This window comes from Lissotriton helveticus, chromosome 1_1 (genome assembly GCF_964261635.1).
Source record: "Lissotriton helveticus chromosome 1_1, aLisHel1.1, whole genome shotgun sequence".
Lineage (NCBI taxonomy): Eukaryota > Metazoa > Chordata > Amphibia > Caudata > Salamandridae > Lissotriton > Lissotriton helveticus.
Window position 1 is genome coordinate 1,666,758,463 of NC_136057.1, and position 27,755 is coordinate 1,666,786,217.

The following is a 27,755-nucleotide window of genomic DNA, read 5'->3' on the forward strand; positions in this document are numbered from 1 at the left end:
TGGAAGTGTAATCCAGCCAGTACCTGCTGCCACTTGCGCACAATAGAGAGAGGAGATCTGCTGCATTTAGCATGCATCCGTAAGGAGTTAATGGATGAGTGAAGTGTAATGTTACGACCACTCTTTAATCAAAGAGGAATCTGAACATGTAGGCAGGTTGTCCTGGCATGCTTCGCCTCTAGGGATCTGCAACTAAACTGCTGTTTTGTGAGGTTCTTAAGCAAGGTAGAAAGGAAAATAGCAGAAATGGAAATTCATGGTGGCAATCTAGATGTACAATGATGTACTTGTTGAATATTTGCACAAAGGGAGTTGCAGAAAAGGACTGCCCGTGAGGATCCTTAATAACATAAAAAATGAAGAACGGCAGCTGAGGCCATCCCTTCTGGAAAACTTGGAGCGGCCTAATAAGATTACACCTTTGAACCAAAAACATGCACTTAATGGACAGAATTTTGTTGTACATATGTTAGATTGACCTGAAGTGGCTTAATAGGACTGCACTTCTGAGCTGAAAATATGTACTTTACGGATGGTTTGCTACTTTTACATGTGTGGCAGGTGGTCATTTATTGTAATGTAAATAATCATGGTAGGCACTTGGGTTTGGAACCATGCTTTTTAAAAAATGTTTTGCTATTTTGCATATTAGACATGTCCGCCAATAATAATGCCCATTATTTGGACACTTTGTACTGTGGAAATAGTTTTAGACTAACCGAATTTTAAAATGTGGTTTTAATGCTGCAAAGGTTTTAATTAATCTTGCAAATAAATCAACTTGAAGCTTGATAATTTCTCCGCAGTTTAAACTTATTGTTTATCACACCGGATTTCCCTATTGTATAGCGATATTTCTATTAGCCATTCTAAAGTAAAAGGTTATTAAGTGATATTCATGCTTTACAGCTCTCATGGCAAGTTAACAATACCAAATAAAACAATATTAGCATTGTCTTTCATTACGATCGATTCTTCATGCACCTTTCCCAATAAAATACGCTGTAGAACTTACCTTGAATTTGTGATATTTATAAGGATCAGACTTACTTTGTTCCAGTAGGACTTCAGTTCGGGACAGGTCACAAATGTGAAAATCGTCAGGGGCTCGCACTTTTACATGCTTATTTGCGGGTATTTTATCATATAATTCTCTGCTGTCCGTCAAAAGTGAGAAACGGAATTTACAGTAGGATAAAGAATAAGTATAGATACTTGTCATAAATTTTCCATAGTTTGTCCCGGCAAGCCTCCTTCCTAAATCTCATGTGGTTCTTTCATTTTTTTTTTCCACAACTCAATTTTATTGTTGAAAGCCGATACAGGTGTGGTGTCACGTGTGACACCAACAATATACAACGACAAGCAATGCTGATGTCAATATTTTCAATAATAACATATCTGTGTTGATGTATTAAACACGTTTGAAAAGAACTCATAACAACAAACGATAGTGCCTAAATAATAACACAGGAAGCACCCTGCGATCTAGGACATGCAGGTCTAATCAGTTCAGTATACAAGCAAGTATGTTCTACATCTACACCACAACACAGTCATCCCAATATCTCCTCATAGCTGCCAAGGTTTCAGATTGCCATGTGTGGCATTTGTATAACTTCAGTGAAATTATGAGTGACATTTCAGCGACCATGAGTGACACTTTTTCGCTAGCAAAAATCATGCAATGAGGACAAGAGAAACCTAAATATCTGAAATTACAGCCATTTGAGCAACAAATAACTCCAAGAACTTATTAAAACTGCTGCAGAGCACCAGAAATGGAACTAAGGGCACTAACCCTAGCTCTACCTCCTCATGCATGCGCTCTGCAGCGCTGTGTCTCTGACAAGTTACAACATAAACAACAGAACTGCACTACACAGTGTCAGCCACGGCTCTGCCGTGCGTGCAGCGTTGGCCAAAGTACACTTTACTTTATATGCATTTCAGACTGCTGTGCGTCTCTGCGTCACAGTCGGTCCGGCGGCCGCACATCAGGCTGCATGATGCACCCAGTTCTCCCAGATGAGTGATTCGTCCCTTGCTTGGGCCGCACTACCGTGGCGATTCATCACTACGTCTACGATGTTGATGGCGATGCCTCCCATGTTGCGCGGTGGCCATGAGTCTGGTGACAGTAGTCATGTCACTCCGGCCAGTCAAACGCGGGTTTTTGTTGCGCAGACAGCAGCGCACCAGGATTTCTCGACTCTTGAGTCCGCTTCTCTGACCTGCCTACCCACCTAACCTCACTTACTCTTCCTCCAGGACGAGGCACGAGGTCACATCCGGATAAAATCCCGGGGCCTCCCACGGTGTGCCACAGCCAGTAGCAACCAATTGTATGCACTTCAGTCAATCATGCAGACATAAAAAAAAACACATCCCTTATGATGCAGTTTCATTTTCAGCACAAACCGGAGAGAAGAAAGAGAAAATAATGGTCGCTCTAGTGGAAAAATTAAAAGACTGCATAAAAGTCCTGGCAGCTCCTATTAATAAGCCAAGTCTGAGAGCAAACAGAGTGGGAAGGATGGAAGAGGCTGACTGTCTGTGATGAAAGGAGTGACATGGGGGGGGCGAGAGAGAGAGATTTTATACTGTGAATAAAATGACACTGTATGAAAGAGAACGCTGCCTAGGGGGCTGGGGAGAAGAAGGGCAGTGTGTGATGAAAGGAGGGCGGAGTAAGGAGCAGAAGAGGCCAAGTGCTGTGGGTTTCATACCATCTTCTAACCCTATGATGTGCTTCAGGGAGCTAGCTGATTAGAGGAAAGCAGGAGTGGAAAGTAAAAATGCAGGGTATCACAAAAGGCAAGAGTGAAATAAAACGGATGAAAGTGTGCCCAGTTTTTTAGGGAGACTGCAGTGGACACAGGTAGAAAAGAGCATTGGGACATAAAAAGCCCCCTCCCCCCTTTGAACTGTACTATTGTGGAGGGCTGTGCATTACCAGAGATAGCAGAGGGAGTAGTCTGGTATTTATCAGCTCGTGACACTATCCGGTTTCCAAAGGCCAATGGGTAAAGATTTGGCAACACTTTGAAATCTCCATGTCCCGTCAATAAATCCGAATTGAAACGAATTAGACTGAAGTGAATTACGGTATTTGGATTCACGGGCTGTGGTGATATGATGATTGTGCAGTTATTTGTCACTTCCAAGCGTTGGAGCCTCGAGCTGCGCGGAGATGAAAAGGCCTGCAAGGATTAGATGGTTAATATATGACTTTCCTCATGAGTAAAACCAAAACACAACCAACAGCATTTATAAAAGGTAATTTATGTATGATTAAATAATTTCCTGGAACAGAACGGACAGGCCATTCTAGTACACCACGGGCGATTAAAAGAAAACTAATTTCCAGAAAATGTACCTATGTATAGTATTTACCCAGTTCCGTACGATTATCGGATGCCCCTGACACATAACCCAGGCGTATATGTCACTTTTTGGCTCCAAGTTCGTTTGCATAATTAGCTTTAAACTCTGAGGCATTTGAGGAATGTAAACGTCTGGCATGACCATAGCTGGGAAGGAGACAAGACCAGTGCTAGAGCAGAACCAGTGCTAGCGTCTACATGAATGTTCAGAGCTTCAAATGCCTACTTTGTGTGGTGTCACTGAGCAAGTGCCAGTTTTGTGTGTTGTCACACATGCACAAACATGTAGGTCGCAAAACTATGGCTTGGACATGTTTGATGGGTGTTTCGATATTAAGTGTATCACAATTTTTTAATTGTATGCCGAAATAATACATCTGCAGCTGTGAGGCCTAGGGTCTGAGTGATTGTCTGTTTCTGCATCTTGCTGCTGCCCACAGACCCGAGCCAAGACATGTACTCATCTTGTCTGAGTTTAGTTTATCTTCGACAGGCTTGGAGCCCAGGGGGACCCCAGTAACTTAAAAAGTTGATTCGGGTGTTACTTCAAGTTATCCATGTACACAACATATTTACATGCCCTCTGAGCGCACCTGCACATAACTGTTTATAAATTTCACAGTTGGCAAAATGTGGCTATCAACAGTGCTGCCCTTCTTTCGCTACCAATTTCATTTTTGAAGAAAGAGCAGCCGCCTCAGCCATATGATTCGGTGTCAAGAGATGCGCAGCAGAGTAAAATCTGCAGGGCTCGAAGTCCTCGAGTGAAAACTAATTGCATTGCGTATTACTTTGCTCCCCTCTGTAAAATCAGTGAACAGATGTCAAGTGTTAGTGTTACCGTTTAGATGAACACAAGGATTTCTTATGTTTTATATTATAAATTTGGGGACGGGAGTTGCATCTAAGAATATATCAGCCAACAGGGCTACGTCTTTGGCCCGCGCGCGTGAGGCTCGTCGTGTACCTTGAAACCTTCTTCATCACGTCAAGGGCTGTTCTGCAGGCAAGCGCTGAGGGGCTGGCAGCGGAGCGCTGTGCTCTGGAGCAGAACAGACGGCTGGACACCACTGCTGAGGGCAGCGCTGCCCCTCCCTCTGTCTCGGACCAGTAAATCAGAAAGTGGCGTCTGAAAGCCGTGCTGCGCCGAGGCGGGGGCAAATTGTAACATTGTAGCACTCTGACTCCAGAGCGGAGCAGAGAGTTAAATCATCAACTATTGGCTTACTGAGGCAGCTGGCTGCTAGCATGTCTGTGGAGAGCAACAGAGCCGGTGCTCAGATGCACGCACAGGCGCAGGGGGCGCATGCTGGCACGCCCGTTAGCCTGTTTCGGACTGCATTGAAAATGCGTGACAATACATTTCAGTGCGGTGTTGCGGAACACCACACTGAAATGCGTTAGTGTCACACCTGTTGCGTGATACTTGGCAGGCCTGTCTCCTCGACATCAAAAGCAGGGGTGGGAGGTTCCAAATCTAGTCCCCTGTAATCCGCCCACCTCTTCCATATTTTGTAGTGTTTCTGGCGGCATCCTTTCGCTGGGAAGACCGGAATCTCAGGACCCATGCTAAAGTCAAGGCCCTTCTTCCATGCTGCAACCAATGGCGGAGACTCACTCTTCCATACCCTGGCGACACCGCTCTTAGCCAGTGTGAGGCCAAGAAAGAGCAGGTGGCACTTCTATCTATTACCACCCAATCTCTCTGCAATTTGAAGCATAAACAGTTGAGGCAAGAGTTGAATATCCCATTCCAGGACCTCGAGAGGCACGCAGCCACCCCACTCCAAAACCTTGACAAGGTCCTGCACTGCCACACTGTGTGAAAGAAAGTACTCTCAGCTGCCCCACAACATAAGCTGCGAGGGGAGGCGATCGGCCCTGCCCACCACAACCTATACCTAGTGAAATATACCCGATGCAGGTATTTGAATTATTGCCGTGCTACTTGGGGATTCGAGGGCCTCCACCCAATCATCCTCGTCAAAGGAACCCAAGTCCAGCTGCCAGGCCTCCCGTGTTTTATGTAGTGTAGTGGGAGTATTATTTATGAGTGTGTGATCAATTTTGGTTATTTTATGGTCCCCCAAGTCTCCCATAAAGATCTTAGCCTTAGGGTTAAAATCAGGTGGGTCTTCTTGTTGCGTCAGATTTGGGGAGAGGGCATGCCGCAATTGAAGGTACCTATAAAATTGTGAGTGGGGCATATTGTATTCTGTCTGACATTCCTGAAAAGACTTCATGCTCCCGCCGTGCATAAATGCGCCCACTGTGTCTGTTCCAATGGCCTCCCAGTCCCGAAATCCAGACAGCTGCCCCAGGGGGGTTTCTTGCATCAGTTTACCCCACCAACACATCATGCGCAAAGCTCGTTTCCATATCTCATAGACCGTCCTGGTCGCTGGTGGCAGCACCTTCAACAGTGGGCCAGAATACAGGACCATGTGTTGCAAGGTGGTCCCCATCAGCCAGTGCTCTACTGCATAAGTGGATCCCGCTGGCCCCCTTACCACCAGACTTTGAGGACGAGTATGTGCAAGGCCGCATGATAGGCCTGAACATGTGGGGTGGCAATGCCTCCACAATAGGTGGATTGAAAATAGGTCCTCAATGCCATGTGCGCCGCTCCGCCACACTAAAGGAACCGAGCAAGAACCGCGTTAAGCTGCCAGAACCAGGACGGTCGTATTGGATTGGGATGATGTTGAAGCTGGTAGAGTAGGCGGGGCCATGGTACCATTTTAAATATGGCAGATTTGCCAAGTAGGGAAAGAGGTAGGTGGGATCACACACGGACCTGGTCTCCCGTCTGCACCCACAGGGGAGCCAGATTTCTGTCCTAAGATATAGATTGAGATGTGGATAGAAACACCCACAAATAATTAAATCCATCAGGGACTACCTTTACTTACCACACTATTAATTTCCCTATCCATATGGTCAAGCCAATCCCAATGTTGGGTAACTTTGTCAAGATTGTAGTCCTATCTGTGTCCTTTACCAGGTCTTTACATGATTTCAGTGTTGTCTCTACAACCAGATCACCCCACGAAAGAATGACTGTTTTTTTTAACGGTTGACTCACTGTGTCGTTCATTATTATGGAGTTTGGGCGAATCCCAAATTGGTGACCTACTGCTTACTGCTATAATATGCTATACCCCTTTCTAAGTCTGTTGTAGTACCAAAAGTTAGCACTTGCCTGCAATGGCTCAAGACACACTTTCTTTAAAATCTTACATGCATAAAGGCTTAACCTTGATCTACTTTCTTTTAGTAATGCATTACACATCTGTCCTCTGCTTGACTTATCTTGAAAAGTTATTATAATAAAAACTGTAACACTCAGCAGTAGAAAAATAGGTCTGATATCTGAAGGCAACCTTTTTCCAGTTTTCTTCTCAGTGTTTTCCAGGGCAGCCTAATGCTCTTAGTAGCCCTGGTAAAGCTAGATAAATAGCCCTGTATTTTAGAAATTTGTCTCTTATCAAACTCTAATCGTGTACCTGTATCCTGAAACGTCACCTTGGGAAGTATGGTCATTTTAATTAGGTTAACTCTCCCATACAGAGTGAGTGGAAGATTAATCAATTTTCTCCGTAGGGCAACAGTTTCTTTGAAAACTATGGTTACATTTCGAGCCCACATTTTATTTATTTCATGAGTTATTAAAACTCCCAAATATCTTATTTCTTCCACCTTAGAAAGGGATATTCTGTTCCATTTCCTCAGTCTTTTATTTGTTTAATTGATATCCTGATAGGCTGACAATCTCTTGTGCTAGCTTCTCTACCTGTGTTTTGCTCTCTTTTGATTTGATGTTTATATATAGTAATGTTGCCCGCATAGAGGTCCACTTTCCCTTGCAAGCCCTTATATTTCAAAGAGTGAATAAATACATCCTGTCTTAGTGATTGCATAGGTTAAATAGCAGGGATGATAGTGGGCATCCTTGTCTCGTTCCTATTCCTGTTCGAATTTTGTTAGGTTGGGACTTCCTCTGTAGGAGACTTGTAAAATGCCTGTACAGTTTTGACCACTTTTGAAGAAATAGAATATAAAAATCACTGGAGAAACTTCCAGTCAACCTTGTTGAAAGCTTTTGCCACGTCAAAAGTTGTTACTTGAGTTGGGAGGTAGGTGTCTTTTGGGCTCTTTTGAGCCCCCCTCCTATATTCATTACAAAGCCCCGGGGAGGTGGTCATTTTTTTTTTAGAAAATGCCCTGGGACATGGTCCATCCAGAGGCCATTTTGATAAGAGGTGTGGGAGCCTGCACTTGTGTTTTTTGTAATTTTTCCTTGAATTTGAGGCAAAAAGTTAAAAAGATATATACCTTTTTGCCCTGCGGGGGATCCTAAGACCCGGGCCTGGGGGGAGGGGGGAGGGGCGAGGAGCATTAGGGCATACCTATCCTGCCTCCTTTTTCTTTTTCTTTTTTCTTTTTTGGGGGGGGGACTCACATCAAGCAGAGTCCCAAGATGGCTACCAACACTTTCTGTTCGAAGTATTGGCAGCCAATCAAAGCTCTGCAGATCTCTTCACAAACAGTCTACTACATGGTGGCGCTATCTATAAAGTTTTGAGATGAGGATGCAAACAGTGTTTAAATAATTAAATATAAATAAAAAATGAATAATGTCTACCACCAATGACATTCTTATAGTCTATGTTCATTGGCAGCTCTAGCAGCGGAAATGGGTGATGTAAGTGGCAGGGACCTCCCTAGAAGAACCAATGCAAAGTATTTGTTATAAATTAAGCACTGCTTGCTCCCTGCCCTTTGTCTATCCCCTTATAGAAACCACCCATAATTCTTTAGCACTTTGTTGGTGCCAGTTTAGAAATCTCCTTCACCCCCCTTAACATACATTTTTTATGTTACCAAAAGAGTACGAGATTTCCTTGTTTGACCAGGTTGCGACTTGTTTCCTACGACTGATTAGTTCATCTGCCTTCTCTAGGTGACTTACAGTGACATATTATTAACATATTATTAACTCTCATAACTCTCCACATTACTGGGAATTTCATTTGTACCTTGGCACCTACTAATTAAAGTTCTTCCATTCTTTTTTTTATAAGTCCATTGTTTCTCCTCTGTAGCACAACAGCCAACTGACTTAATGGAGAAAGTAGAAGTTTGGTAAGTGATTGTTTTTGCCTGTAAGGCAGCTGTTAAAATGCACACTCTGAAAGTAAACGTCAGAAAATGAATTATCATTTTCTTAGGCTTCTGACGATTAGGGTTACAGTGAAAGGGATCTTGATATATTCTTTGTACCTTGTGTTTCAAATCTGGCGCAAACTCTCCTGTAAATGCACCTTCTTTTCTTCAAGTCCTCCCCTTCCGGAATATTTATTATCTTCACATTGTTCCTTCTAGAGTGATTTTCTAACCTCTCTGATGCTTCTGCTTACATTTTACATTGAAGTTGTGTGGCTGTTTCCTGTTTGGATTTCTCTACTTCTTTAAGTGATTTTTGCACATCTTTTCAGGGAGTCCACAATGGTATCATCTAATGGAGATGTTTCTTGGATCTGTTTTTGATTCGTTTCAGATATACTTTGTTCCTGCCATCGTGCCATAACTGATTACTTAACAGAACCTTTGGGGAGAGGATGTAGCCTTACAGCTAGAGCGGTCGACCTCGAAGCTGGGGAACTGGGTTCGAGTCTCGGCAGGGATGCTCAACATCCTGTGATTCAGGGCATATCACTTAATCTCCCAGTGCCTAACAAAAATGAATGTGTCCATCTGTAAAGAAACTGGTGCTCATGTAAAGCACTCTGATACCTGATATCTTCGGTCTAGTTCACTCTATATACAGCTCTAAAAAAACAACAACAACAAAAATTAAACTTGAATCCACCTGGAAAGTTCCAATGTGACCACTCCTGAACTGAGTTCTCAGTTGCAATTTCTAATCCACTCAATGCCTCATCTATTTCTAGTATTTATATTTGGTACTCCATCTAAATCAGGATACCTAACTTTATTTCCCTTTTGTACCTGTTATTGCATCTTTTCGGTGACTACCTCAAAAGTCAAAGGGGCTAATGATTTGGTCTAGAACTGTTGAACTACCTCATTTGTGGTCCTCATCCTATTCCCTGTGCTGCTACTTTCTTCTGAACCTAATTTTGATAGTGGCTTGCTAAGTGATTGCTCATCAGTTACTATTTTTAAAAAGAAGCGCAGGGAGTGTAGGTTTGAAGATTTTCTCTGCTTTGTAACTCTTTTCTCTTTCTTTTTAATTTTTTATACTAGATACCTTGTTGCTTTTAAAGTTTGTGCAGTATTTTTAAAGTTCCCCCCTTTAGGAATGCTTTGCCCTTAAGTCAAGGTTAGTGGTGTGTTTTAGAAGAGTGTATGTGTTTATTTTGTCTTTCCTTCCACTCTTTGATTCTTTAACCAAGTGCTTTTTGTAACTTGCCTCAGTATTATGTGCCCCCCCCCAATGTATTGGAGGCACTTACTTTAAGTGATACTGAGGTGTATTGTGACTTTTTAGGTTGAGTGCAAGTTGTTTCTGTGCTTATTGTGTTTGTTTCCCTTGTTTCTGCAAACATTTGAGGAGCCAAGCGGTCATAGAGTTATTTCCCTGGTATCTGCAGTCACCTTTGTGTTTGGCGTACAGCTTCTTCTGTTGTGCTGACACTGGCCCAAAGAATAATCCTGCAGCTTCCCTGTCTTGCTGGAGTAGCTACTCTGCCCTGGGCGAGCAGTGTAATTCTCCCAGACTCACTCTCTTGCACCCTTGTGTACATGGAAAATCAGGCACCCTGAGGAGATCTTGAAAAATTATATGATTACTTTCTGTCTTGCCACATGTTGATCTGTGTTTGTCAATTTTGTGCCATTTTATGCCCTTCTCTCACAAAAAGATTTGGGAACCGAGTGTGGCTCGTGACCGGCCCCTTGAGACTACTGCCATGTTCATCCCAATCTTCCATCCTAACACCTCCACAGTTGATGATTATGGTGGCAGATGTAGAGCATACCAAGTTTTGTCTCCATTCACATCAGCCTTGTCATTTATCGAAGTTGAATTTCCAGCAAAAATATAGTACATTATCAATACATCTTCTCATTTGTACAAGTTACACAACATCCTTGGTATCTACCGCACAAAGTCTAAATAGAACCTAATAGAAAGGTAGCAAGCCCACTCAAACTCTTTCAGTTGTACTCAGGAAATCAAATAGTTTTTGCTTGTAAGGATCCACATTGAACACACCTTAATATAACACTGACTAAAATAAAGATATATCTCTTAAAAATCTTTTGGCAGTTCCTATGAAGTAAATATTACTCATGTATTAGCCAACTAAGCCCTCTTGTGCCAACCATCTATGGCGTGACATCACAAAGCATTTGAACTTTGGTCTTGTAGTCATTATGATGTCTTCAGAAGCCTTTAGTGGAAACATGACCTTACAGGAAGGCTGTAGATCTCTTTTATTGGTAATTTGTTTCATCCTACTTTGCTTTCAGATGTTTATAACTTTATGATTTGTTTAATTCCAATCTAAATATTTCCAATAGTATGTGGGTAAGAAGTAACTTTTAGATGTTTTGATTCTTGCAGAATAGGCCTGACTTCAAGTCCCAGTGGGTTATGATTTTTACATGTGTTTGAAATGTAAAATGAATGATACAGTCAAATTGTCAAGTTCTTCCAGTAATTCTAGTCGATAGTAGATGGAACTACATAATTAACTAATCATGTTTTCTAATGCTGTATCTTGATTTTTTATTTATTTATTGTTTCACCTCTGTTGAACTGCTTTGTTCTTCCTAACATAACATTGATGGTTTAGAAAATGAAGATTGGGTATGCTTTTCAGGTTGCCTCTTTATCAGAGACTGAAGATTCTCAAGATTCGTCCGACAGTCTAGACTCCTCAAAGAAGGCCCGTGGAATCTTAGCTCGTCGTCCATCATACAAGTGAGAAAACTTTGAGAGGACATTTTGGAAATATCAGTAGATGAAGTTAAAACTGTAAACGACTGAGGTGTGTGATTCACACCACCAGAAAACACAATTGTATAGATTTGTTTTCTCTAGCTTTTGGGCATTTATAAGTGTGCTTGTCTCACTAACAATTGGGAACATAGAAACTCTGATTTTTGTTGTGCTAATTTTACTTAGTTGATTTACATGTTGCAAAATGCAGTGGATATTAAAAAACGAGTTCAGGAGAAGGATCTAACCCATTAGGCTTCAGTTTAATGTTGAGTTACTTTTTCAGGGTTGGATACAAATAAACAAAGCAATGCTCCTTAATCTTGCACTTCTGTTTAACCGCACTCCAAGACACAGTCTATGTCATTGTTCTAGTAGTGTGGATTGTAGATACAAGCAAATTGTGTTGTGTAGTGCCGATCTAAAAATAGAATATAGAGGACTATTGCATCAGAAGTTGAAACCTTTTTTTTTTTTTTTGCTGCCCTCCTCTCAACCCTTCTCACCTGTTGTTGCCTTTCCTTTTTTCTGACTGTACTTGTTTGAACCATATTGATACTTAGATGCAAGAAAACCCCTTTTAATAACAGGTACATATTTCTCTCTGGCCACAAAATCGTTCATGGACAGTCTGCTTTACAACAACTTGACCTTTTCATTTTAGCACCATTGTATGCAACTAATAGAAGTACTGAAAATAATCTTGTTAATGTGACATAGCATGTGAAATAAATGAGCCAGCAACCCCACACTTTATTAAGCATACAAAGTAAACTATGTACTCCCAGTAGGTAAAGACTCATTGCCTTTAATTCCTTTTGAAGCATCTACATTTTATAGTGACTTATGAGCTGCTGTGACAAAATACTTTTCTTTAAAAGTGAACCAGAGTTTCTTTTGCATAGGAAAATCTTGAACGATCTTTCTGCAGAAGACCAGCGTGAAGACGACGAAGAAAGTGCTGACTCTTCTGCTGTTTCTTCTATGTCTGGTCCCACATCTATTTACCAGACCAGCACAGGACAGTACAGTACGTGTTCTAGTTATCTACCTTATACCTACACTGTGCATATCATTTAGTACATGTACAGTTTTTGTTTTTCTTTAACTTGTGTAAAACGGAGATTAGTATAAAGACTAGTATAATTCGAACAGAGTCCAGGTTAATAACATCTGAATACACAGATCAGTTTTGGCCCAGTCTTTGAGAGTTATGGCCAGCTGCATAACGATTCAAACTGAAAGCGTTTAAGGATACTAAGGAGATTGGTTGGCTATGTAGAAGATTGCACACACATTCCACTTTCACCATATATTCCTCCATGGCTTGTGCATCCGAACACAGAGAGTGCGAAACACAGAATACGTTATGTTTTATTTGCAATTAATGTTTACTTGCTAAACATCTTTGGTTTATGATGTATTTTCAAGAAAGTGTTGTTGCAGGGTCTCTAGCTGTAGTGCAGAAGTAAAAATTAGGATTATCCGTGTCTTCATTGTAAATCACAAATTAAGTTGTTTCTTTATTAGTATTTGTAGATAAGCTGTTTGGACAATACCTTTAATTTTTCCCAACAATTTATCTGAAATGAATAGTTGTAAAGTGTCTACATAGCTTTTATTTTTAAACAATGCCATCATTTCTAAATTGTTTTGCTCCTTGTCATTGATATATGCATATAATTCTGTGATGGTCTTCAGAACTTGCTGCTTATAGTTTGTGATTTAGAATGAGTTTAAAGGCATCACACTTCTGTATAGCAGATTATCATAGGAAAACTGTTGGACAGCAGTCAGATCTAATGTATTACATGAATCAAAGACTGCTTTAAAGTATTTAAAGGTGGAAAGCAGGAATAATTGAAGTAATGAATGCACAGTACAAGGGCAGATAGCATCTTGCATGACTTTTCTAGGCTGGACTACGGGAATGCACTATACCTGGGCTCCCCTTCTTCAGTAATTTCTAAACTTCAGTCAGTCCAAAATAGCGCAGCCAGATTTCTGACAGGATTATCTAATAGACAATCAGCAAAACCGGCAATACGCTCCCTCCACTTGCTCCCAGTGCAGGAATGCATCAGATTCATGTCCCTGTGCATTGCTCATAAAACAATGCAAGGAAAATGTCTCCCCATTAACCCTTTAGGTGCTGCCGTCGGCCAACGGTCGTCACGGGCACTACCTCCCCAGTGCTGCGTGCGACCGCTGGACGTCCAGTTCAGCACTGGATAATGGACAGCGCAGCACTGGGGAGGTATGTTTACAAGCTCCCAAGGTGTTAATTCAGCCATGATCCGCCCCTATAAAGCAAATAGGAAACTTCGGTCAGATGAACTGCGATTGGTTGATGTCCCCAGAATAAAGAAGACCAGAAGTGACGGACGATTTTTTTCCTATAATGCTGCCAAACTTTGGAACTCCTTGCCACCTCACCTTCGTACTATTCCCAATCATGAGGCCTTCCGTAAACAACTCAACACTTTCCTGTTTCCTTAGCTTTTCGCCCCCTCCCGTGTTGGTTCTTAGTGCTGGGACGCTCCCGGGTAGCCATGCGCTTTATAAATGTCTTTTCATTTCATTCACTTTCTAGAAGACAGCTACGTTCTAATGGGAACTGTAATGGTGTTATTTACTGTCTCCCTTGCTTGGGTGTTGAATAAATGATCTTTTGGCATGGCAAAAAGTGTGATACATCAAGCTACTGTTCCAAGGAGCTCATTTGTTGGAAAAAGTTGGAGAATATCTGGATACTGAAAGCAAAATAAAAGCCCAGTTGGTCTGATTTCTTGTCAGGATTAATACCGCAAAAACACATGTTGACGTAACATAGCAAATTAATTGCTTCAACGCCTTTTGTTTTAAAAGTCTCTTATATATTTGTTTGCAATCATATGCATTCAAAAACACAAGGGTTCACTATATAAGAAAATCAAATTATATATGGATGCCACCAGTATCCAGTGAGTTAATTTGACATTCGGGTTAAGTTCCAACATAGGTGTCTTTAATGTATAGTTTGTTGCATGATAAAATCTTGCATTGCCAGTATGGAAATCCCCCAATGAAATCTACTATTGATTTTCTCAACACAGACATGATATGAGTTCAGTGTGATCAATACTAGGGCAAGTCTCCTGGTCTTTTTCTGATGGTTGACTGTCGTGTAAGGTTCGCCTGGTGCAATCATTCATCTCAAATGTGAAGCGATTGGATGTACGGCCACATTTGATGTGATGCGTTGACTCACATTACTTTGCTTACAGTGCAAAACTGAAATGGCACCTCAATTTCAGTGTAGAGATTCTATAGGCTTCTTTTGCCTAGAAACCTTTCTGGGCTTTTTACCAATTTAAACTTATATCTCTTCCCTTGCAGTGCCAAAGCAGGCACGGATTTAGATTTTTAAGCGGTGCAATCTGCTTTTTTAAAAGGTCGTTTCAGCAACTTAAGAAAAAGTAACTTAAGAGTAGGATGAAGTGTGTTGACAACCTCGAATACTGATGATTCCACTCAGGCATCTCCAGTATCATGTTAGTGGTACTGGGTCAAAGAAAGGAGCCAGAACATCTGGGTCTGAGGGTTTGGCCAAGGCCCTATCTACCCTGGGCGGTAAACCTCGACAAGCCCAGGATGCTTCATACTTGTTCAGATGAGTTCCAAAGAGAAGATAGATTATTTGTAGGCTGTCTGGTTTTAGGTTTAAACCTATAATAACTGATAAAACCCCACGTGAAGGGAAATAGCCCGCACCAGTGTAAACATATAAACACTGAACAAAACCCTGCACAAACACAAACTAAATGCCATTCAAAGAAAGGAAAAGGAGAGTGAAAGAGTATTTTTTATTTCTTCCTGATGGGGCCATTACAGTGTAACTTTGTTATATAAGGTAGCAGTAAGAAAGACTGGGCTAACATTATATTCTTCTTGAGTTTTGTTGTTTAGGGAGGTCAACTTTTTTCAGTTGTGTGGTCTGTGGTCTAAAGATACAGGGCTTATAGCATGTTTTAAGTATTGTTTATTTATATACTATTATAAACTGTTGAGAATCAGGAAATATCAAAATCATAATTGATTTTTTGGCTACATTTGAGTATTTCACTGATAGGAAAAATATAGGTTTCATAAGAATCTTTCCCTATATGTACTATAACATTTACCCACAGAGAATGTGTAAAAATCCCTTGATACATCAGCCCCCTTTTCTAGTGAGTCAGTATTGATAGTAGGCAAATTGCCGAACACCCCAGGCTTTAAACATTCAATGCATGGTGTAGTGATAGGTATATGTGAAAAGAGTGCAGTCACAAAGCATCTGGCATAGTGGTGAAACCATGTCACCAGACTTTTGGAAAACATGGAACACGGTGTCACTTCTTGGAATACTGCTGCAAAAAGTTCTTACCAAGTTCAACAGAGATTAGAGTGATATTGTTTGTATTTGCTGGGATTCAGCTATGTATATGAAAAAGTTGTGTGATGACATGTCAAAATCGATACCTGAGCTGAAGTGCTTCCCTGTAAGAGAGCATTGCCGCTTGTTAGATGGTATGCTGAAAGCATCTTTACAATCTTCAGAGTTAAAGAAGAATGCTATTGACTTTTTAGTCCATCTGGTGCACTATTTTGTTATGCGCTGAAACTAAAACGCAAATATTTCTCATTTTGTGCTTCGTGTGGCATCAAAGAAAGAGTCATCTCAACTGTGTCACTTAGCTGGTGGTTCTCAGTCCTAGAGGCCATGAATGCTTTATTATCCATGTGGCAACCGTTTCCAGAACTTTTGCCCAGTGATGATGCCAAAGGCAAGAAATTTGAGGATCTTTTGTCACATATTGATTGTGATTTGAAATAAACGTACACTCTACTGCATTCTTAGATTTTTACCGGAAAGCATGTCTGCTGCAGTGGACATAATAAAAAAACTGGAGTCTGAAAACACGCTTGTCTACCAAGTGTTCAGTTTAATTGGTGTAGGTGTGAAACATCCCCTTGAGAGTAGGCTGGGCCACACTTTTAGTGACTTTGGCACTGCAACATGTTCCATGTTAGATTGCTTGGCACTTGGTAAGCAAAGAAATGTTGAGGAGCAATTCAGGAACTTTTTTTTTTACATTGTTTACAGTGTATGAGAAATAGCCCTTTACCAAACAGGGCATTTGAAGTCAATGAAGCCTCACTGGGTACTCTGCAAAAGTTCTAGATCCCTTCCATAAAGGGAAATTTTCTCAGAAGTTTCATAAGTGCTGCCTCATTTTTGACAGCTTCAATAACTCTGAGGGCATATGCGCCCAGTTCAACGCATATGTTGCAGAACCTGTCACAGAGAATCACAATCTTCAGGTGCATCAGTATTGGCATGGAAAGCTATGTCTGTAGCCAGAGTTAGCAAATTGTGCACTGTCTATTTTGGTATTGCCTGTTTCAAGTGCCAATGTTGAGAGGGCCCTTTCACAGATGAAAATTTACATGGGAAGGAAAGAGCGAGCGTGCATGACCAAAGACTCACTGAAGGAGTATTGTATGGTGTACTACGATGAGATTGATTTGTAAAAATGTATTTGGACCTCATATACACTGTCTATATACCATGCACTATCAGTGCAAAAAGCAAGCAATAATAAAAGCAACAAGCATTTGCAATGCAATAGGTCTCGCATTTGCGAAACTTTGAGCTATTGTCATTGTTAAATGACAATGCCGTTTATTTTTTGTGTCGGTTTTTAAAACATAAATAAAAGGCATTGTCACTTACAATGCAAATAGCTTAAACTCTTGCAAATGCGAGACCTATTGCATTGCAAATGCTTTTGTCAATATGTTTTTGCCCTATTCTTACGGCCCAAAAATGGTCCTGGGCATTCATCAGGACAAAATAACCATCCCTGCCCTTGTGTGAAACTATAAATGGATAAATAATTCTTGCATGCACATATCTTTGCATGCGACAGTGGTGGCTAAATGCCTGTCACGAGACTGGTACTATAATACTACATGCATGGTACCTGTGGGAACAGACAAACATGTTTTATGCTGTCACAACATGGTGAATACCTGAGTATACATGTACGAAGCATGCTATGTGTGGGTTTCTCATGTACTGTTCATACTAAGTCTATTTGTTATGAACAAGTGCACATCTGGTCTTGTGTAAACTGTCAGAACGACGAATACTCTATGTGAACACTGCTCTTGTTACATTGTGATAATAGTGGTCACTGTAAGCCATGCATGATTTAAAATAGCTTATGTCACGGTGTGCCTGGTAGGCATCTTAAACAAAAAAGACATGCACATTAAATCACTTTTTTTACAAACCTTACCCATACAGGTGTCATTATCAAGCCCCACGGGGTGTGGATGGTGTTTTCGTCCTGTGGTCAAACACTAAGGTGTACAGGGATAGCATATGAGAAGACAAACAACCCCATACATTCTTTTAAAGAAAACGCTCTGAACTGCTAGTCTGGAGTGCTGCGGTTGAGAGATTATTGCCAATGTCTCTCCGGGTCAGAAAACAAAGACATTTGATATGCAGGATTAAAAATTGCTGCTCTCAGCTGCAGGTCTAGAGGTAAAAGTTGCACATTGGCTACATGAGGAACGAAGTCCTGTATTCACAATGTCGAGGGTCCCGAAACTGCTGTGTACCTACTTGGTATTGCACTGTCTGGCTTGCCGTATAAACAAGTAAAGTAGACACACTGAAACACACAAAATTAAGGCATACAATCCAGTCGTAAGAGTAACGTGAAAATAAAACTCCTCCATAGACAGCAGCTGCAAAATAAAGGTCCAAATACAAAACAAACAAATCCCCGCCGGGCCGCCGCGCTGCCCGCGACGACCCGGAAGCGGTTGGGAAGCCGGCCAATCACAGCGCGGCCCCAACCGGAAGTCCCGCCCCATCGCGGCGAGAGTCAGAGAGAGCTGCCCGAGGAGCCACGAAGGCTCCGCATTGAGTCCCGGTCCCGAGATGGGGGACCGGGTGAAGAGCGGGCGGGCGCATGGGGAAGGCGGGGCTCTCATGTGGTGAGAGAGCCCCGCAAAGCGCTACCGCCGCCCGAGATGCTGATCCGCCGCCGAGCACCGCCAGAACAGGTAAGTGTGTTGAGTGAGAGGAGGGGTGAGTGGGGGTGGGGTGTACGCGTGTGTGTGTGTCTGCTTGAGTGTGTTTGTGCGTGCGTCTGTCTGTCTGTGTGCGCGTGTGTATGTTTAAGGGGGGGGTGCGTGTGTGTATATGCAGTGTGTGTATGGCTTTCTTTGTGCGCATGCGTGAGTGACGACGTGCGGGCTCACGAGGTCGAATCTCGGCCTGCAAATGCGCGTGGCACTTTGCTGTCCTCATTCCCTGAAAAGTAACAACATAAGTTGTCTCGCTAGACCTAAAAAGTTCCATAAACACCGGAAAACACTGTTTCTGTTGTTAATAATGGCACGAAAATGTGTAACCACTGATAACCACTGTGTTTTAAGGTACTGAAATCACTTGAAAACACTGAGAGAAAAAAACCACTAGAATTTACCAAAAATAGAAACTGAAAACAGGGAAGCCTAATTATTTGATATCCAACTATACCACTTCTTGCAAATTAGTGGTTGACGTGAAAGGAGTACTTGTAAAAGTGTGCATCCGATGGTTACCTCTTCTGAGTAGCGGAAGGAGGCTTCTGAACATGGTAGGCGACCTTCTTATAGTTAACAGTAAGCTTTACCAATTTAGTGATCTTGCCAGATACAAAATATCCCTTCCACCGGTGCAATACTTTTTGTCCCAGGCCGAAGTCCAGGATCTCTGCGAGTACAAGAGCTGTTCTTCAGAGACATTTGATGAATTGCAGTGCTGGAAGCAAGATAATTTACCGGACTTCAGACAAAAGTCAGGATGGCTAGTTGCTTGAAAACTACTTGCCAGAAACTCATAAACGTTATAGCCCTTCCAGAAAGGGAGGACCATGAAAAATGATGTTCCACATCTCCCAAATATGTTCGAGTACGGAGGAGCCTCTCTGTATGCCCTACCAAATAAATGAAAAATAGAGGTACTGGGTGTTGTGCTTAGTGATGCATAAGAGAGTGGAACTTGCACTTAGAGGTAAGTATGTGTAAGGAGATCTTCAAATTCAAAGACCTCCGTCTTTTTGAAAAGTATTATTATGATCTTGCTTGCACAGCTAACCATCACCTACCATTTGAGAAGGGTGAGAGCAGGAATCCATTTTATGTGCATTAAGTTTTTGCTTTTTTCAGGTCTCACCACTATACGCTAATCAATGCCACCCCACTGTATGCCACTCCACGCTACTGTCCTGTATGCCATATCACTCTAAACCAATCTAATCTATGCCATTCCACTCTGCGCCACTCTGCTCTATGGCAGTTTACGCTATGACACTCCACTCTACTGTCCTCTATGCCAAGCCACTAACTTTTAGCCATGCTCATCAGCAGCCACACTACTGTACAACAAAGCTAAATGACTTTGACCAAGCGAATTGCTCTCACATAGAGAACTATTGGCTTTTCTAATTCTCGTATTTTTTTTGTAAAGGATGGATTGTATGCATTGGCCCACCTTACTGTTCAATACAGTTTAGATTTATTTTTGTGATTCATTGAACTTATTGTAGAATCAGTTCTTTGCAGTGATGATTGTAGTGTGGTTATAGTAAAACAAAATGCCCAAAAGTTGCTGTTTTATTGTCACAGTCTCATTTTTGTTTTTTGTGACATTTAACTTTTTATTTTATTTTCACTTATAGTTGCTATTGCCCCAAATGGAGCATTACAATTTGCCAGCCCTGGAGCAGATGGAATGCAGGGTTTGCAGGCATTAACAATGACAAACGCTGGTGGTAATCAAGGTGGAACAACAATACTTCAATACGCACAGACATCTGATGGGCAGCAGATACTCGTGCCAAGCAACCAAGTTGTTGTTCAGAGTGAGTATCTTCCATAACTGAGGAACATCCTTTTGTTTCAATATGAAAGTACATTTGGGAGAGTTTTTGTAGTATACTGTCTTAGCATTGTATAACAAAGACTACATGGAGTCCTTATGTAAAGTCAAGTAAAAAAAATACCATCCTTGCGGTTAGCACTGCTCCATGTCCACACACTGAGAAGTTAGCCGAAAATAAGACCGAGAGGATAAGAGACCTCACAAACCTCTATAAAATAAACAGTCCAATTGCTAAAAAAAATTGAGGAGCAGGACAGATGGGTGTGCCTGGAGGTTTAACTGCTTACAAAAAAAGCCAGACACTCCTGCTCTGTCTTGCTTTGTGCCAGCATAGTTTTATGTATTTACTGACGTTTTGTACATGGTCATTGCACTGCTGATCTTTATCACCTGGAAGGCAATGCCACATATCATTACCAGAAACGATTCACCTGGAAAGAGACCAAACATCAAAGGATTCAAACCACTCTTTGGCAACTGCAATAACGAGCAGAAACCTCAACAATGGCAGCAGCTGTTCGCTAGAAACCTTGAGCCTCATTTGGTGCGCCTCGGGGCAGATGTGAGTTACTGGCAATCCCTGCATCTTTCCCTCATGGGCCGGGCGGCATTATTTAAGATGCTAGCTCTGCCAGGGCTCCTATACATCCTATAAAAGACACTGTATCCTGTCTATGATGGGGGTCTGGCGCTCCCTGATGTCAGATTATATTACTGGGCCTCGCAGCTCCAGGTAGTTAATGACTGGATATATACAGACAGCACCGAACCGGCCTACAGAGTAGACAGGATTGTCATGCCAGGGGGTAACAGTGAGCACCTGCTTTATGCCCGGAGGCCACGAAAGGGGTGGCCTGCACATACAAGAGTGGTAGTTCAATGTTGAAGGGAAGCGAACAAGTTCCTGGGGTGGACGGATAAACTGACTGGTAGAACCCCCTTGTGGCTCGGAGATCAACTGAGAGAGGTGACACGTCTGACCGACTTCAGGGGGTGGAAGCTGATTGGCATTGAATACTTGGGTGACGTTTGGAAGGGACCTGCCCCCGCTCCTTTGCTTACCTCAAGAAGGAATATGACCTTCACGGCTCACAACAATACCATTACATACGTCTCATACACACCCTACGTTTACACATTCGTAGAGATTCTTCTATCTGGGATTCTCCCCCTTGGAAGATAGATTACTGCTGGACCCCATATTGGAGAAGCCCTCATCCACCATTTACCGAAATCTCATAAACAATATGCCGGACCCCTTGGTGGTCACAATACACTTGAGGGCGAAAATGATTTTCATTCATCCATACCTAGACCATTGGCTGATCAAAGGCAACAATTCTCAAAAAGCATGCTAAGATTTTCAGATTTCATTGTGTCTTCTGAACAACCTTTGCCTGCAGGTCAGTTTTCAAAAGTATTTCTTGTTTATCACTCTTAAAGTGTGGGATCAAGCTAGTGTACATCACTTCAGTGAACTTTCCTATGATGTAAGTAACTTTCCCTTTCACCATTTCGTTGAATTTAATATTTCAAGAAAATGAATTTGGCCAAGGGTGCATCTATTGACTTGTACCGATTTTTGTTTAGTTGTTTTTTATTTTAAAAGGTGTATGTAGATAAAGGCTTTTTTTTAAACTTTTGTTCAGCACATTGTCATCCAGTAAGGCACTAGCAGACTTTTTTCTCTTGCAGTTTTGGGACTTATACCATTTTATTAGGCAGCTCTGAGGCAAGAGGGTGTCATTTTAATTAGAATCTTATATCTGGGGGGCTGTTCCTGGCAAGTGGCAGACATGCAAAGGTTGATATTATAAAATTGAGAATAGAAATTTTCATGTTTTATTTGTATGTGCTAGTTTATATCCCCACTGCACTTGATGCATCAAGCCCAAGATTGTATTGTAGCAATAACTCTGAGGGATTGTTTTTTCTTTTCTTTTCTTTATGCTAATACCATAAAATGTATGCCAACTGCCTTTTTACATTGGTTATGCTTTTTAAAGTCTGTAATTATTACGAGTATAGTTTCATCATGTGCATTTCCTTATTTATCCTTGAGCACTCAGATTGTGAGTTAATGAAATTTAAAATATATCCCCAGACATTTCATTTTACGAATACTTGAGCACTTTGCTGTATACAAAATACTGACCTTTATAACCTTCAAGGCATGGCATTAGTAACAAGGACAGAACAGTACTAGCTACTTTAAAGTAAAATATGATGTCCCTTTTCTTTGTTGTGTTATTAGTCTGAGTATTGGAAAGTGCCAAATCTATCTTGGTTAATGAATGCGTTATGTTGCAGCCTTCAAGTAGTATGAGCCTGGCCACCTAAGATATCTTGGTCAATTGGTCTAAGCAGCATCAGTTTCGTCTGACCAATACTGTGCGTGTCCTCACTGATCTGGAAACGTCATTTCACCGTGGCCCTTGTCCCAAAACTCCTTTTCCAGGGTGCTTAAGACTTTGAATTTTAGTGGTGCTACAAAAGAGCCTGTGAAATACATTTAAGCAAGTAGTAATATAGGCCTATTTCTTCCAGGTATGTACCCGCCTTGTTATTCGCTTGTTGAAATCTGTGTCTTTTTAGGGTAGGCCTGTGTAAACTCCAGTGCAGAAGACCAGAGGAGGCATGTTCAAGGCTTTGCTAAATTCCACTTGTTGGTTTGTGTGAAGTAGTGGTATGACTTTGTGGAGGTGAGATAATTGGAGGTTGGTCCCTCTGACTACTATGTTTACTTCAAAGGTCATGCCTAGGTAAGACTTAATGTTTGGATTGAGACTGGCCCAAAAGAAAAATGCACATGTCAGAGGTAAATTTGGGTGTAGTTCAGTTCTTCGATTGGTGTCCTCTTGTATATCTCGACAGCAAAAGCGAGAGGCATCACCCCTTAAATACCGAAGTGAAGCATATGTATAGCAGTAAGATGTCAGGTGCTCCATATCATATGCTGAAAAACAGTCAAGCAGGATCAGTCACCATATTGACTTTTTCATGGGTGATGAGCAGATCCTCTATGATGTTTTCTACTGCATTTTTAATTCCTGTGAAGGATTAGAATCCATTTTGAGGACTTTAGAGAAATTTAATTTACTGTCAGTAGCTGAGTTGTGCTATTTTTACTGATGTTATTGGTGTTAGAGGAGTTTCAGATAGGCCAGTATTTGCTTTGTATCTTTTATGGGACAGTATAAAATTAACAAGATTGCCATAGAGTGGAAATGCAAACTTCAGTTTGAAAATAAGAAGTCGAATTATTCATGTATTGCACTCTGCGTTGATTGGCCTTCATATGGAGATGTGTTGCATTGAGTGTGTAACAAATGTATCTGAAACAGACTAAAAGTTATAGATTCCTTAACTCAGAATTACCCCCAGGCGTCAGACTGGGTCAAGAGAATTTTTCTTCAGGAGTACCCCTGCGCATCAGTAGGTGGCGACTCCGCATCTGCCATCAGTGTCGTAGTCGCCGGGATGACATCGCGTGCCTACTTAGGCGCTGCCCCTGCGCGCTAACGTCCGTTCTCCAGTATTTGGGGTGTCTTTCATAGATTCACATGCCTGAATCATTCCCCGTCGTCGGAGTAGGAGTCCCACGGTATATAAAAAAGTAGTAATAAGCCATTTGTACATAGCAAATAACAGTTACAATAAACCAGGAAGTGAAGTAGCCTCAGCTACCAATGAAAAACTTCCACATTAGTGACCATCCAAGTCATTATGTTAGACCAAACTGCAGCCAATAAGGCCACAGCTCCCACCTAGGTATTCTCCCCAGAGACCCAGGCTGTCAGATTTTTTACCGCACGTCGTGTGATAGGGAGTCTCTCTGAGCTCTGCTCAGTTTTTTCTTCTTCAACTTTGAAATTTTGAAAGTTTCTTCTTTCCAACATGTCCACATCTAAGTCCCTTTTCAGGGCTTGTGACTCATGTGGCAAGGCAAGGCTCTTCAAGGAAGACCCTCATTCTCTCTGCATTTACTGCTTGTATCCAGACCATCAGGCTAAGGAATGCAAGATTTGTCGCACTTTTCCAACTAAAACCCTCAAGGACAGAGAGGGTCGCCTCCTACTATGGATACAACGGAATAAGGACAAGGACTTGCCACTCTCTGAGGTAGGAAGTTTGGCCTCTATGTCCTCTATGGGATCAAGGAAGAGAATAGCTGAGGGTACAGTAACTACCCCTAAGGCTAAGGTGGCGAAACAGGCCCAGCACGCTGCTGAGGAACCTTCAACTTCTAAGGTGAAGAAAGCCTGTCAAAAATCTGTCAAACAGCCTGTCATTAAAAAGGCTGTCCCTTTATTGTCACCTCAGAGGCCTACAACCAAGGCAGCACCTTCTCTGCCGGTTTCCTGTCAGACTGCCACTACAGTGACTTCTACTGTGACCTACTCCTCACCAAAACCCTCTTTGGTGGTGTCCTCAGTGTCCTCACCTACTTATGTGCATGTTCAAATTCGTCCCATCTCGTCGACGAAGAAAATTCCTACCGTCGACGAGCCTCCGTCGACGAAGCCCTCTCCAGCGTCGAAAAAGCCCATCCCGTCGACGATGACACTACCGTCGACGAAGAAAGCCTTGCCGTCGACGGCTTCACCGTCGCCGAAGCACCCGTCGACGGACTCATCGTCGACGAAGAAGACTCCGTCGACGATCCTACCGTCGACGAAGAAGACACCGTCGACGGCCCCGTCGACGAAGTCGTCGTCGACGACGGCCTCGTCGACGAAGAAGACGACGCCGTCGACGGCCCCGTCGACGGCCCCGTCGACGGCCCCGTCGACGGCCCCGTCGACGACGAAAATTGTCCCGTCGACGACAAAAATTGTTCCGTCGACGACGACGTCGACGACATCGAAAAATGGATCGTCGACGAGGCCTCTCCAGCCACAGTCGTCGACGACGGCGAGTTCGTCCCTCAAAGCAAAGTCTATGCCACAGGACCAAGGGAATCCAATGACGCCAAGACTGTCAACTTGCACAGATCTTCAAGTATGGTCGGCAAAGAGCAGCACCATATCGTTGCCTTCTCCAGCAACCACTGCTGCGATTTTACAACGCCCATTACAGTCTGCAGGTATGTCACCACTCACGATGCCAGACAGGCTTTTGGATTCCGACGAGGACTCTGATGGAGACTTGTTTCCGGCAGCTACAAGTCCATCTGACTTACTCATACACGTTAAGGAACAAGAGGAGGAGGAGCAGGTGACGCAACACACAGAGTTGGATCCTGCACCCCCGTCAGGGACACAAATGCCCATGGAATTATTCAGAAATTTGATGTCCATGTTGGATGATTATTATCAACGATTTCCGCCCTCGGAATCGGGCGAATCACACATCACTTCCCCCCCGCCTAGAGGTACTCCGCATTCAGTCCCTCCTACCAGGGAAGAATCGGTACATGCCCCATCCATACCGGTACCATCTACTCAACCGGTGGACGACGTCTCTGAAGAGGAGGCTCATGAAGAGGGAGAATTGGATGACTCGGATTCGTCGGAGTATGAAGATTATCAGGCTGACTCCCCTGCTCCAGATGAACAGCCGAAGGCTGAATCACCACCGGTGGATATTGCAAATTTCCATAGAATTATGGATAACGCTACCAAACGATTTCTCATTACTATGGAGACAAAACAGGATGATTGTTTCCTGTATGATTTCAAGAATCTCTCCCAAAGACAGAGCTGGTCGATACCGATCATAGAGTTTATTTGGAAAGAAGGTCTGAAGATCATGGCCACTCCAAACTCTTTACCTCCAGTTTTGCCACGAGTGGATAAAAAATACAGAGCGCCTGCTTCTTCACCGGCTTGCCTGATTGGACAGGCCAAGACAGACTCAGTCATTGCACAAGCAGCTCAAAAAAGGGCGAAAAACCCATCATCTCAAATCTCCACGCCTACAGATAGAGACGGAAGACGACTCGATACCATTGGCAAAAAAGTCTCCACTATGGCAGCAACCACAGTCAGGGTTGCTAATTCTATGGCGATTCTTGGCCGATACGATAGGCAAATGTGGTCTGACATTTCGCCTTATATTAACAAACTGCCTGAACCGGACCGGTCTGAGGCGATCAAAATCCTACAAGAAGGGGAGTGTGCGTCTTCAGAGATCATTGACGCCGCAGTGGATGTAGCAGCTACAGGCTTCAGACAATTGGCAGGAGCCGCAGTCCTTCGAAGAGAGGGATGGTTAAAATCTACATCTTTTAGACATGAAGTACAGTCCAAGGTCTTAAACATGCCTTATGATGGCGAGTTCCTATTCGGCTCGCACGTGGATGAAGCTTTGCAGGCCATCAAAAAGGATACTGAAACTGCACGATCTTTGGGCACTCTGCAGTTTCGTAAATCTTCCTTTCGTGGCACAAGAGGAAGGGGAAATTTCTCCAATAGGGGAGGATACTACCAACAGCGTAACTACACCTCTTCTCAAAACACACAGAGGTACCAGCCATACAAGCAACAGCCTTATGGCCAAAGACGTAACTCTTACACACAGCCCCGAGGAAAACCAACATATCGTGGAAGAGATAACGCCAACAAGAAGTGAGGTTCACTTCCTGCCGCCAAAGTGTCCCCGCCAAAAACAAATTGGAGGAAGAATATCCCAACATTACTCAAAATGGTCCAAGATTACTACAGACAAATGGGTGCTGGATGTGGTATCCAAGGGACACATTTTAGAATTTGTAAAAACCCCTCCAAATTCTCCTCCAAAAGGGCCGCCCCCAGCACATCTCAAAGAACTCTTCATCCAAATCAATTCCATGATTCGAAAAGGGGCAATCGAGAGAGTACCTCGACACCAGAGAGGGACAGGTTTCTACTCTCGTTTTTTCTTGATACGCAAAAAATCAGGAGAATGGCGCCCAATCCTCGATTTGCGTGCCCTAAACAAATTCATCAAAAAATTAACGTTCAGAATGTTAACACTCCAGGAGATCCTACAGTTTTTGGCAGAAGGGGACCACTTGGCAACACTCGACCTTCAGGATGCCTACTTCCACGTCCCTATCTTCCCCAGACACAGGAAGTTCCTAAGGTTCAGAGTGGCTGGCAGGGATTTCCAATTCAAGGTGCTTCCCTTTGGGCTACGTTCAGCCCCGAGAGTATTCACGAAAATGCTAGCACCCGTAGCGGCGCACCTACGATTGCAGGGAATTCAAATATACCCTTATCTGGACGATTGCCTTATCAAGGCCAATTCCTTCGCCACAGCAAACGACCATGTCCAAAAATGCCTTTGCCTCTTTCAAAGCCTGGGATTTTCAGTGAACTTCGAGAAGTCGGATCTAATTCCATCTCAAAGAAAGTCCTTCTTAGGAGCAACACTGGATTCCAAGCTCGCCCAGGTCTTCATTTCAAACGAAAGGCAGCGAAAGATCAGGACGATGGCCACCACACTCCTC

At 42.7% G+C, this 27,755-nt stretch overlaps 1 protein-coding gene across 6 annotated transcripts in view; it reads left to right on the forward strand.

The window, feature by feature from the left end:
- Positions 1–27,755, forward strand: part of ATF1 (activating transcription factor 1) — a 381,718-nt gene that overhangs the window by 212,467 nt on the left and 141,496 nt on the right. For 4 of the 6 annotated variants that reach the window (XM_078688923.1, XM_078688922.1, XM_078688926.1 and 1 more), the window contains exons 4-6: positions 11,237–11,337; positions 12,261–12,385; positions 20,121–20,303. In XM_078688923.1, coding sequence (XP_078545049.1) covers positions 11,237–11,337; positions 12,261–12,385; positions 20,121–20,303 — 409 coding nt within the window. Of the gene's footprint in view, positions 1–8,496; positions 8,532–11,236; positions 11,338–11,385; positions 11,405–12,260; positions 12,386–20,120; positions 20,304–27,755 lie in introns of those variants that run through there. The other 2 variants (XM_078688927.1, XM_078688928.1) reach the window with 2 other exon arrangements.